Source organism: Corvus kubaryi, unplaced genomic scaffold (assembly GCF_017639235.1).
Source record: "Corvus kubaryi isolate FWS band 111438036 unplaced genomic scaffold, C.kubaryi_AGA036_p1.0 137, whole genome shotgun sequence".
Taxonomy (NCBI): domain Eukaryota; kingdom Metazoa; phylum Chordata; class Aves; order Passeriformes; family Corvidae; genus Corvus; species Corvus kubaryi.
This window is the reverse complement of record NW_024580671.1, coordinates 13,000,172-13,014,097: the sequence shown is the minus strand read 5'-3', so window position 1 is coordinate 13,014,097 and position 13,926 is coordinate 13,000,172. Positions and strand designations below refer to the sequence as shown.

The window sequence follows — 13,926 nt, the reverse complement described above, 5'->3', positions numbered from 1 at the left end:
AGATTGTGGTCTGTTGCTTTTACTCTGATTTGCACAAGTGGCTTTGGCCCCAGAAAGTGTAAATTATGCAGTAGTGTGTGGTACAGATGCTTTTATACATAAAACATAGGAACATCCCCTCTCCTCTACATCTTAAAACCTCAGCAATGCTTTACAGAAGCAGAAAATTCCACAAGCTGTACTCAAACATCTCTCAACCCTACAAGTCCCAGGACACCTTATAGCTGAGTCAGTTTCAAGACAAGATCAAGAATTCTGTACTCTGCATACATCCACAGAAAATTATTTCAATAGACACAATCTAGATACCAAATTAAGGAGCAGTTTTTGAGTTCACACTTATTATAATAGAGGTCTTGAATTCACTAAAGCAGATTTTAGAACACAGAAGCTCTTCAGGTTTGTTTTTCCTCAGAAAAAGTAACCTTTTACTCCATTGTACTCTTTCTAGACAGACATCCCAGAAACTCTGACACACTTCCAATAATCAGAAAACCAGAGATCCTAAAATTCTGACAGAATATCAGGAAATCCAAGATGTGCAGCAACTGAAAACATTTATGTGGTGTTAACCCATTCTTCCCACAAGCCTATTATTTAAACAGATGCTGAGTGCTGCCAATGCATTTCGCAGATCACTTTGCACAGCACGACTTTGTCAGGTTCACGGTGCATTTCACACACCACAGCAGAGGAATTTAATACTACTGAAATATTTACAAATAAAGTAAAAGATACCATCAAAATTTACACACTCTTTAACAAATTAACTTTGGAAAGACTGTTTTCTCCACTCCTTTAAAAGGGGCATGACAAGCATTAGAATAGCAGAAGAGTTAACATTGGACTGTTACTAAATTTATAAAATTAAGAGCAGAGTTAGGAAAAGAGAACCTGGTGGTTTAGAAAGAGCAGACAGCATAGAAAACAGAATACTTATTTGTCCCAAAATGTGACAAGACAGCGACAAGCACTATACTATGTTCATGCTGACAATAAAAAAAAGTCACCCCTCTCCAAATTCTACAGATGCAATGCTTCCTAAAAATGCCTAAAGACAGCATAGCATTACAGCTGAGATGGTACTTTCCTGGTGCTTGTACATTCTCAATGGAATTACTTTCTAAGAGAAATATCTTAATTTATTTAATATTTGAGATAAAGACAAGGGTATTCTAGTATATTAAATTGAGAACGGTGACCAGAGACATTAGCACAGGTACACAACACTACCCCATCTCCCTGTTCTCTTAAAATAATTAAATGTTTAAGTTTCCGGGCTATTCTTCCAAGGAAATTAAATTCCTGTTCTTGTTTTCAAGGAATGCATCTGCCAACAAAAGTGCTTAGAGAGTTGACTGTATATTGTGGTAATAGATTTGTCACTGTCCATTTGAGGAACACAGATTCATGAAGTACTTCAACAACTCCATAAAGCAGACTAAGTGCCATGCACACACTAAACTATTTCCTATATCACAAAAGTACAAGTGTGACTCACAAAAACTACTTCATACAACTCACAATCTAAAAATACAGACGTATTTCAACTCTAATTCATTGTGTGGAAAGAAAAGACTTGGTCTGTTCAAAGTCATGTCTCTGAATTTCTTAATGAATCTATTATGTTAAAATCTTAAAATTAAATAGACATAGAAAGATCATTGGGTTAAAAAATTACAGAAGCCTAATTATAAGTGACACATGAAATTAGCACATGCCTCCTTTTTGACTAAATACAAGACAAAGTCTTTACAAGTATTCTTTATACCCTGTAAATAAAATGCAACAACTAAATACACTCTTCCTCCAACACAATAACAGTCTAGAGACTCATCTACACAGAAGTACCTCAGTTCAACTGAAAAGAAGGATGGAAACCAAGAACACACGCAACATGGTCTCCAATGAGAAAGTGCAAAATTATGTCCAAGACAGCTTACTCATTTCTGCAACAGATTTAACTCAGAAAACATTTGTAATCGAACTTTCAGCTTCTTAGATAGATGTTGCATTAATACTCAGAGTATTAATGAGTAGCAACTTATTTTGACTGTTCTGTTTCTATTAAAAACATTTTATTTTAAAAAGGATGTGGGGGACTCTTAGTTGTGGTTTGATTTTTTAATAACTCAAGAAACAATCAGTTTCAATTGTGAAACAACAGCCAGACATATATTTAGTACAGGGAGTTTATGTGTTTAATGAACAACAATAACACCTTTTACTCCCATCAAAAATTTGGGCAGTAATAGGTAGGACTCTGTTTCTCCCTATGCATTTTCATGGTCATTAAGAAACCTGGGAACGAGGTTTAAGCTGCTCCTTCAGCAAATGTGTTTTTAAAGAAAACAGGTCTCAACAACTAGTCACATTCACAAAAACAGATTTTTGTTGGTTTTGGGTTTTGTTATTGCAGTTTTAGTAGTTAATGACAGAACATGTATCCACTGAAGTTCCTCATATGGGCTCATCATAATCTCTGGACCATTACTGGTAAAATGTCCAGCTGCTGATAAGAATTTTGAAACATTTTGCCAGAACTTCTGTGCTGTCTAAGAGATGAGCTGAGAAAACACTTATAATTTGCAATTGCAGTTAAATATTTGAAGAGCTTTTGACCTACTTGTATCACTATGTCTAACACAACACATACACCAAGAAAAAGAATAGAAAAAAACCCACACTACTGGGTATTTGTCAAAGTACATCAAGAACCTTCACAGTTGTTTTATTTTTTATTTGGAAAAACTTCTGATTTGTCAGAAGAGCCTGGAAGGTAGACTTGCTTCAAGTGACAGTTGAGTAATGCTGTTTGCCCTTCAATAAATGAGGGCTACACTGAGAATCTGGAAGCACTTATCCTGGATTGTCTCCTTTGTGCAGTAAAATCTCTTGCCCCAGCACATTACTGAGAGTAGAACCAACGGTGACACTCAAAAGCAGGCTTTTAAAGAGGATCTTTACTCTGTAAGCTCAAATTGCACCTTGTCTGCATTCCCAAATCAAATGCAATAGAACCAACAAAGAGAAGGAAAAGAACAGTGCTAAGCCTTGGGGAATAAAGAGAGAAATCTTTTTCTATAGGTGGTTTAAGCCTATTCATGTAGATCCAGTGTCTTGGAAAGAATCATTGCTATTCAGGCAAGGAGACACTGCTGATTTAAAGACTCTTTCCAGACCCTCTAAGGATGCAATTACCCAAGAGAGCTGAGCTAGTCTAAGAGCCTGCTCCCACCAAAAGGAGCAGCTATGTTTCTCACCCCTAGTGATGGTGAGCAGACTCACGAAGTGCCACAGGTGTCCAAAGACATTGCAAGAGACAGAATGAGGGAGGGAACACATAAAAAGGGCACTGCCCCTTTTGGCAGTGGTGAGGTGCAAGAACAGCTCGGACTTTGTTGTCAAACTGCACCCCCTTCAAGGATACAGCAGTACCTAGATTTGCTGCCAGGTCCATGAAAATGCAAGGTAAAGTCACAGGAGAAAACTACCAAAGCCAAATGGCTAGAACTATACCATACTAAACAGTACACTGCTGTCTGTTGCTCTTTCCCTTCCCTACATAAAAGAACCCAAAAAAACCCACCCTACCCAAAGCAACACAGTGGATATTTTCCTCAGGATTTCTTTTTTCACAATCTAGCAGCAAGACACTGACATGTACATTTCAATTGCAGATGCTGTGGCTACAGCTATGCCCCTGCTAGAATCAATGCTTTCATTTTTGTGGCCTACTCAACAATAACAACGTGAAGAGCAGCTGCAAACACTCAACACTCGTGTCCAGTCAGCACTGGACAGGACAACACCGTAACTGCCTCCTTAGCAGGGAAGGCAGGCACAACTCCATCAAAATGTGCTTGAGAACTGCTGCAGTGACTCAGATGCAGTGATTATCATTTAGTAACCTGTCTGACCATCCAGAAAGTCAAGCGTTTTAAGGAATACTTAGAACCTTACAGTGGACACACACACAAGGTAATCTCCTTCCTGTACATAATGCTTATAAACTGTCTCAAAACCTGCAGTACAGATCCTCTCTTTTTAAAACAGTGGAATAGGCAGTGTTCCTCAATGAAGTTTAACAAAAGAGCACCTGCAAGACTTAGGCAAAACATAAGAGTAGTAAGACACACCATTTAAGAAGACCTCACATATTTGAGAATATTCTATAAACTGTGGGAGACACCAGTTCTTTTACAGAATGTTGGGTGTTGAAGTGCTGCTACAAATAAGATTGAACTCCAGAGTTTAGCAAGCAAAACACTTCTGTTTACTGTATAAAAAGGCAACCTAGCAATGTCAGCAGTACCACTTCACGTATCTGTGCCTTGACAACTTATGATGATCCCCAAGTTGCTTTAGCATGCTACAATTACTAAATGAAGAATACTTTACTCATCATAGTTATTCAGATGCCTAAGGGTGAATAACCAAGTTCTAGCTCTACTTAGAAAAGTCACTATCCAAAAAGCGTCACTACAATACAGACCTAGACAGATTACCAACTTGAAAAAAAGGGCAACATACTTACATTCCAAAACTTGCGCTTTGCTGTTTATATCTCTAGCAACAGCATGGAGACCATATAACGCTCTTTAGTACAAACTTACCAAAGCTGTAAGAAACCTAAACCGCAACAGATTTACTACCCAACAGGTATCAACAAAGTTACTATCACCAACGGGAACCTATTAAGGAACTTCCTATCTCTCTCTGTACTGAGAAACTCAAGCATGGGAGAAGCATCCATTCAACATCAGGATCCCAGCCATGCAGCTGGCCTCCCAGTCTCCCAACCTTCAAGTCCTTCCCCTCCACAAGTAATTAGCTCTCATTAATTTTTAGCTAGTAACAAAGAAAAATAAGGACGTAGGTTACAGAAGAGCTATTAGCTTGGAAAACAAGCAGTAACAAAACGACAGTCAAAAATTTAACTGGTAATAAAGCTAACAGTCTTCAGCAAAATTCCAAATCCCATCCTTCTCATCTGAAGAAACCATCCAAAAGAGCATGCCATTTAATCATCCTTAAGCAGTAACTAACCTAAAACAACAGTAGGCACCAACGTTTGTGGAATGCTGTTGTATCACCCCTCCTTCCCCACAAAGATGACACACATGGAAGGGCCGATTTGCCCAGACTCAGAAGCATCCACATAACTACTGGGACATTCCATATAAAAACCGATACTTCCAGGTATGACATTTGACCAAAACAGCTGAAGCATCAAATAGATATTAATTATCTTAGTCAAAAACACATTGAAGAGGTTTTCCCTATATTCATCAGTTCTCACCACCCTATCATACAAGATGGAGCCTCATTTCCTGAGGAAGCTCATGAAGAGGTGAAGGAAAACTGATTACAAGCTTGCACAGCATTTAGTAGTTCTGAGTATGGTACTGAACTAGTTACTTTACTGGCACGGATGGGTAATTAACTACAGGAGGCAAATTTCATTTCTCATCTTTCTGCATGTCTACTATAAAACACTTTGTTCCACCAGGATAGATAGCAGAACTTTAGGATCTCTCCTGAACTCATTTTAAAGGTGAGAGTAAACTGTGTACTTCAACAGATTTCTCCACAAGTCAATGTAAATCAATTATCCCACAGGATTTTCAGTATCTGACAGCAGATGTGAGATTAACTCAGACCATGTGACATTACATGCCAAAGTATAGCTAAGTGGCGCCTCTATACTATCAGTATGTTTCAGGGTGACCACTGACAACCAAGATGGCCCTGTGTTTAAGTAAATTCAATTCACAGACCAAAAACTAGATAAAGCTAATCTTGCTAATCAGCAAGGAATAGAATAAAAACAAAAAAAAAAGGCACTTAGGGGAGTTAGTTGTCACAGTGCAGTTTCATTTGATTCAAAGTATATGCTCCCAGCTGATCAGTTTAACCTGTAACTTAAAGTCATGCTTGTGTCCCAGCTGACTTTCTAGTGACACTTCTCAAATCTGTGAGAAAAACCCTTTCTACTCTGCTAGAGGACAAACTATGTTACTCAAGCTTCTGTCAGCTCTTGACAATGCAAAAACAGAGAGGGCAATGCCATACAGCTTCTCTACATGCCTAACTAAGGCAATTTTGCAGGGTAGCTCCTCAGTAAGTCTGCACTGATAAGACTGCTTTCCAAAAATGCTCTATATCTTATATATTATATAAGACTAACCCAGACATAATCTTTACAGAAGTACACAGCTGGGCTCACAATAGCCATAAGGAGGAAACATTCATTGGAGCTGTAGTTAAGTCCCTTGGGAAAAAACAGCTTCATTTATACAGAAGACAGGATGAATAAAACCTAAAGACTGATACAAGGTGCTGAAATGTGTATTCACAGAAATTAAAAGTCCACCTTATTTTTCTTTCCAAACCAGTATTTTCAACAGAAGGCAATATGCACTGTGCTGCTGTTTCTCCTGTGCATGCATGCGTATGATAAGACTCTCAACAGAAAAAGCACAACACCACAACCACCCCTGCAGAAAAACATGTGTTTGCCACTGGCTAAGTCACATCATTTCATATACTGGTAATAAAACACTGAAATACTGTAGTAATTGCTATAATACAAAGAAATATGAAAGAGAATATAGTGTACACAACATTCTGTCGCAAAACATGCAATTCAGCACTTAGGTGTTCCTTCTAAGTAGTCTGTGACTAAACTGGGTGAAATTGAGATTTACAAACAACAGGAACTCATTAGGGATTAGGTACTATTGTCATGGTGCACATGGTTCAAGCAACTAAATCGAATCAGCATAAACTCAGGACCTTGCCTTCTGCTGCTCAGGCTCTTAGTCACATGCATACTTTTGCAGCTGAAAGGGATAGCATTACATACCAAAGTCAGCAAAAATGGCTCAGCTATTTCCAAGAACAGAGGTTTTTTTAAAAGTACTTTTTTCTAGCCACTTGGAAGCACTAGTATTTTCATGCAAAGATATTTGGCAGCAGGTCACAAAGAGTAAGAACATGCTTTTCACACAAGTAACCCTTCCAAATACAGCCATGTCACAGATTTGGGGGGAAAGAGTTTGCATTTAGTCAATAAAGCTCTCCAAATCATTGCATTTAATTTTTCCCCCAATAAACTTGGTCTGTGTTTAGCATACACAAATAATTTAAAGTTCCTATCCCACTGCTACACAGCACATGCAACATTCCCACAAGATGAATGAGCATACTTCAGCCAGTGCTATGGCAACACAGCAGGACTTGTTACAGTCATCTCTCTGATGCTAAAGAAACTAGAAAGACCATCTTTATTTGTCTTAATACCATCCTAATCACACCCAAATACCCAGACTTAACCATCAGGGATGCAGGAGCTGAACCAGAAGACCTTGCAAAGACAGAAGCAGAGAAGGCCAAGACCTCTTAACAGTGGAAGGAAAAATGATTGGCAAAACCGATGGAGTAAGACTGAGCTCAAATGAAAAGCTCAGGGGCAAGAAACACATTTAAGATGCAAAAAATAATGGGGCAACAGAACAAGAGTAGTAGGTGATTAGAAAAGCATCCTGAGGTGTAGACAAAAAGGACGAATGCAGCAAAGGAAGAAAGAGCATGCAATTGTACAACTACAAACTACCACTAATTTTTCTTTTACCTAAACCATAGTAGTCATATTTTTAAACTTCTGAATGTTAAACCATTGCAAAATGAATGACATTCTTCTAAAAAAAATTTATGTAATACACAGGCTCCCCTATAACTTTATAGTTTAACTTACATGGAAAAAAAATGGACTACTGAAGATTGCATAGAACCATAGACACAGGGTTGATAAAAATACCCTGAACTTGAGTCCTCTATTAAAAGCATGCCGTTCTTTCATTTGAAGCATCAAATCAAGGGTTTAGTGATATGACATGTTCATCATTTAAAAAAATTGTATTTCTGCAAAAAGAAAATTCAGATTACATGTAAAATATACAGACATTGAGTCAAAAACAAACAAAAGAAAGAAAATAACATACCCATTTAAAAGTACAATTTGCCTCTCTGAGGCATATACTTTAAAAAAATATATACTAGATGAAAGCTATGGTGTCAAAAATACAGTCATCAGGCTCCTTCTGGCTTTGAATAACAGCATTTCATAAGCTCAGGTCAAAGCTTTTGCAAAAAAGCTTTTGCAAAGCTACACTAACCTTTTGCAAAACCTGAACAAAAAGAAGTGCTGTATTTGTGAAAAAAGAGAGTTTGCAAAGGATTTATGACTACTACATTAATTTTAAGCATCATTACTGTATTTTGTACAAAATCTACAGTATCTGTAGAATAACAACGCATTGGACATAATTTCAGAAGTAGTAGATAGGTGGGGAACAAGCAGTTTCAATTACTTTTGATCTTGTTTTCACAGCCTTTACTAGCAATAACTTTCAGGACAGCTAAAATAAAGTTAGAAAACCCCAGCCAGGAATGGAAGACAGGTATGTAAGAGAAGGTCTTCTTAACACAAGCAGCAATGCAAAGAAAGGTAACACAAACTACTAATGCAAGATGGTAACCTCAGATCTGAGCTTGAAAATACAACCTGAACTCCATCATCTTTCCTTCCTTTCCTTTCAATTTGTGAAGTGAATCTAATAGAAAATCATGCTAATCACCTTTTTGACTTCACCATATACGCGGCATCAAGAAATTATCTACAACACAACAGTACTTTACTGTGAATTCTTAAATAACCAACACAGACTTTGTTATAATTAATTATTCTATGTCACTGCAAACCTTCAAACAGAACTTAAACTTTCCATGTCAACAACACTAGAAGCTCTTTACAATGATGAACTCCACTGTCATTCAGAGTTTCTTGCCAGAGTAACAACCACAAAATAACCACTGGAACTCAATAACTTATCCAAGACTTGCATAAGGTTCCTTTCTTGCTTGGGATGATGAACCTGTATTTTAAAAAATACAATTGTATAGGTTTAAAGAGAAGAATATACTTTACTTTCATCACTATAGGTATCTTTATTTGGTAACATCTCTAAACCAAACTCCAACAAGCTCAAGGTAGCCCTAACAGATTGATTTTCTCCAACTGTTTCGTAGGACTTCCAATTACTTTTTGTTACACCCATCTATCCACAATGGTCACTACCTCTTACCTAAGAACTGATAAACTAAGAAGATTCAACAAAAAGCAAAACTGCATATAGAAAGTGCTTATTCAGTAGCTATATAGAAAGCAGAGGAGAATTTCATTGCTGCTCCAATGTCCAGAATTACTGAAGTTATCACTTTGAATAGCGAGCAGACCAATTAAGAACACACAGCTACCTTAAGATTCTACCTTAGCATCCAAATTTTTAATATCAGTTCAACTCATTCTCATGTAAGTGTCTCCATCTCTCCTGTGGCATAGCAAGAAAAGCACAAGTTTACATTGCTCCAGTTTTGGCCTGTGCTGCTATTTAATGATATGGACATAGATGAAGACTTCTATCAGACACTGATCACATGGAATTTCACATTCTTTATTACTGCTGGCAGTCTAACAAAAGCCAGGTAGTAAGTAGAGAGACAACAAGGGCTAACTCAACTGACATTTCCAAGCAATTTCGTACTAGCTTGGAAAAGTTTCAAATATCACTAAATGCATCACTCATGTTTACTCACAGATAGTACCTGTGATGGCAGATCACAGTTAAGCAGTACTTTCACCCCATTGCATTTTAGCAGGAGCTCACCAATCCTTAAATTAAAAAATGCATTAAGACAGACATTATTATTAGTGTCTATTAAAAAAATGATCAGATACTGCAATTTACCACACTATTAGGCTTTAGAAAACAGCTACTGGAAGACATAGTTCTACTTCCCAATTCTATGTATTCTTATATATATATATATTTATACACACATGCAAAATCTGAAAAATCTCAGAAAGCTAAGAAATACCATCAATCACAGAACCATAAAATTAAAAAGTTACTTCTTCATTTTTGCTATGACAGAGAACTTTTGAGTTAAAATTCCAATTCTGTGCTCTCATGGAGGAAAAAAAGAAAGAGCAATACTACTGTTTCATCAAAATAAATTTGTGAGACAGCGTAACTTGCTAATAAAAAATAAATAGGTGAAAATACTCATCTTAGCACAATATACACAAATGTAAGACATAGATGTACAGTGCCTACACAGATGTGTGTATATGTATTTGTTTCCTGAATAAATTAAATGCAGTATTTTGATCATACTTTTGTCAAGTCAGCTAACAATTTCCCCAGTTTAGAAGTTACAACTTCCACATTTATTTATATAGAATTTGTTTCTCCAACTGAAAGTCTTTAGGAAAGTTGATGCACTGCGAAAGAAGGACATAGGAAAGTTAAACCTTTCAAGAAGAGCCAGCTTCCTCTTTCGATTTTTTTTCTTTTTTAAAGCTCCCAACAGAGAAAAACTACTTGTTGAATGTGGTGAGTGGTACTTAAGTACACATTATGCACATTCAACCTTTGAGAGCCCTTCCAAGGCATCACCTTCATGCCTTTGGTGCTCCACCAGAGCCAGATGCAGAGGTGACAAACAGCTGTTTGAGACAGCAGAGCTGCAGCTGTAGGGAACAGAAAGGTAGAGGCACATTCACCTTCCATCTCCCAGCAGCTGCAGCCCTCCCTTTGCTATTTCATGACTGTAGCTACTTTCCTGCACGACAAAATCAAGTAGTTCAGGGTATCAAAATAAGCAACTTTCTTGCAAATTGTATCCCTATCCTCACCAGTTGGGTGAAAAAGAGATTAAACAAGTAAGGAAGATAGATACAATATCACCGCACACAGATCCTCTCCAATCAAGCTCACTGCCTTTCAGGGCAAGGTGGACTAGTACATACAGATGAAACAAAATGTGTCTATGATGCTGAAAAGCCATGAATTAGCCCTTGTTTTGAAGTGCTCCAAAGCATATGCACTTAGAGATCTCTGGAGTTTATGAGTACAGAGGATGCTTAAACACTGAATCTCCACTTGTAATTAAAAAAAAAAAAAAGGTAGAAAGATTGGGCAATGTCAAGATTTATAAAATCTATTTCAGCCTTAAAGGGTTTAGCTGATTTAACCATAATAATTTCAGCATTCATTCAGAAAACCTGGTAACAATGCTTGAAAGCACCGAATAGTCAGTTTAGCCATCATGAGGAATTGCTCTGCATGTTTTTATAGGTATTAACTGGAAGGACAACTTTCCTCCCTCACCTTAGACTGTTGGCAAAGAAAATATGAACAGTGGACTGACAGAAAGCCAGGCTTCAAGAATTTTGGTGTAGGTATGGCAAGCCAGCCTATCGAACTTTTACCAGCAGTGGTTTTTTCACCCCTATTAATATAAAGTATGTTTAAATACATCATTATTTGAAAGACAAGTTACCCTTTGATTACTGTATAAAGCAAACCTCAGTAATTTAAAGTTTTTGCATAGGTTTTTTTTAGTACTCAGGACAGTGGAAGACTGAGAAGATTCTGCAAAGAATCCCTCTAACAGCATAAAACCAAAAACCAATAGATGTTTGTAACCTGAGATGAACCATCATGTATGATGAGCAGAATCACCTATAAGTTTTATAAAACCAGGGGCTAGAAGCCATGCAACAACTGCATTAAACTACAGCCAGCTGAGAGCACAAAAAAACTCTTTATCATCTGGATGTTTCCAAGGGAATAGCTGACTAACCGGAGAATAAGATAAACTTATAACTGCCTGTTGGGTCAAGCACAACAACCTTCACATACTGTGATGGAGAACCATAAAATCATGGCCAAAACACTCACCTGAAAGGTGTTTCCAAAGGTAATCTGAATACGAGGTGAACCAGTCAACCCAGGACTGCTATTCAAGAAGGTCAGAAAAAACATTCTCTTCCATGACCATTTGGAAGAGAGATATTTCCTCACACTGATGCATCCTCAGGCCATAAAGCTGTTGTCTGCTCTGCTCATTGCAAAGCAGACTTTAAGATCAGTGAAACATGAAAGAAAATGGATACATTTCTTATTTGTGTAATTTGTCACTCTGAAAGTTCACACATCAACAAATGTAAACTGTTGAAAAGAAACCTTCAAAAGATTTAATATTCTGACTAAAAGTCTAAGCAGCCTTCCCCACCTCCAGTATGTCTCATCTTATTTAAGGAAATCACAAAATCAAACACTGTATTCCTAGAAATGCTAAAGGAAACATTTGAAAAAGTATTTGGGATCATTTCCAAGTATTTTTCAATGTCACTGAAGAGGATGCTATCCATTTTAATACTGTGAGTTTCTAAATACAGCTTTTCCAGTTAAAGAAGAAGAGACAGGGATTATCACATATAATCAACCGAATAGCAACAAATTTTTTGTCACTCTGTCATTTCATTTAAGAAGCCTACTACTTATTTCCGCTAAGATCAAATGAAATCATGACAAAATGACTCTCCCACGTGTAAGGGTCTGAATACCTATATATATTTAAGTTAGATTATACTTCACTTAAAACTATGATCCACTGAAAGAAAATCAAAAGTCCCCAACATATTAGTCATCTACAAACTTAACACTGGACACTCAGTTAGCTAGATTTCCCTTTAAGGTTACTGAAGCTATAAAATTACAAACTTAAAATAGCTGTTCAATAATCAGGGACATTCCAATCCATTATATAAGTATTACTTAGATGGGCATAGCCTTAACCATCTCTTGACATTTTAAATACATGACTCTGCCAACAACACCTAGTTACTGATACTAAACACACAGTAACTACCTGGCCTTTCTCCCTATTATCTCGTTCTTCCTAAAAATTTTAAATTAATTAATAGCCTAAGATGAAAACATCGTGAGAGGGTGGGGACCAGTTTTAGTCCTAACAATACTGGTTTGTTTTGAAGTTATAAACGTGGAGATGGATTGTCAAAGATGAGTTACATTTGGGGCTCAGGCTAATAATATTCTTTAATACTCACCAAAGGGGAAAAAAAAAAAAAAAAAGAAACTGGGACACCATGTACCATAAAACACAAGAACTGAAGATTATCTCACTGGCTCGGTAAATTGCTTCCAGGCTCCAGCGCTCCCCTGCGCAACTTTGCTGATGTCTAAGTCAGTCGCGATCCCACAGCAGCACAAAAGCAGAGCTGGGCTTTGAGCTGAGCCTGTCCGAGCAACTTCCCCCACAACTCTAAGGTCCCCGGTAAGTCCAGAAGCTGCTCCTCCAGCAAAAGCCGCCGGTGTTTACAGCTCCAGGCAGCCGGTCGTGCGCCCGCCCCGCCGGGAGCAAAGGGACGGCGGTGCTCCGCGGGCCGTATCTTTGTTCAGCCCCGCTCACGGGTCACTGGGCAGGGCTGCTGCTCCTCCCGGTGCGGCTCCACAAAAGCTTTCGGCACGGAGGGGGGCGGCGGATCGTCCCGGCCGTCCCGCTTTGTTTCCCTTCTCGCCCCAGGGGGGCCAGCGGGCACCGGGAGCCGGACCCGCGTCTCTCGCCGCGGCGACCGAGCGTCAGCACCGGGCCCGGCCGGGCTACCGATCGGCGCCACGACGCGGGCGGCAAGGAGAGGCGGGGAGGGGAGGGGAGGGAAGGGGGGAAAACGCGGCCGGAGCCGGCAGCAAACTCCGCCCCAGCCCGGCGGAGCGGCGGGAGCGCCCCAGCCCGGCGGGCTCCGCGCGGGGGCGAAGGCCCCGGCCGAGGCGGGACTGCGACCTTTCCCGCCTGCCCTCCCCTCCCGGCCCGCCAGCGCCCGGCCCCGGCCCCGGCCCGCGGCCCCGAGCACTTCCCCTCGCCGTGCGGAAATTCCCGAGGGAGGCGGCCGGCGCCAACCGCCGGTGCTCACCTGGCGCCGCGACGTCCCCTGGCGCAGTCTCTGCCCCGCAGGCAGCGGCAGCTCCGGGTCCGGGTGCCCGCGCCCCCTCC

General features: G+C 39.3%; 1 protein-coding gene across 5 annotated transcripts in view; it reads right to left on the bottom strand.

Moving 5' to 3' along the window:
• The window catches only part of SCAF11 (SR-related CTD associated factor 11), a 47,440-nt gene extending 33,520 nt beyond the window's left edge, over window positions 1-13,920 (bottom strand). The window contains exons 1-2 of one of the 5 annotated variants that reach the window (XM_042017912.1): window positions 12,983-13,581; window positions 11,811-11,989 (exon numbers count right to left, since the gene is read on the bottom strand). In XM_042017912.1, coding sequence (XP_041873846.1) covers window positions 11,811-11,894 — 84 coding nt within the window. In that variant the 5' untranslated portion in view covers window positions 11,895-11,989; window positions 12,983-13,581. Of the gene's footprint in view, window positions 1-7,759; window positions 7,785-11,810; window positions 11,990-12,982; window positions 13,582-13,846 lie in introns of those variants that run through there. The other 4 variants (XM_042017915.1, XM_042017913.1, XM_042017916.1 and 1 more) reach the window with 4 other exon arrangements.
• Between the last annotated feature and the right edge of the window lie 6 nt (window positions 13,921-13,926).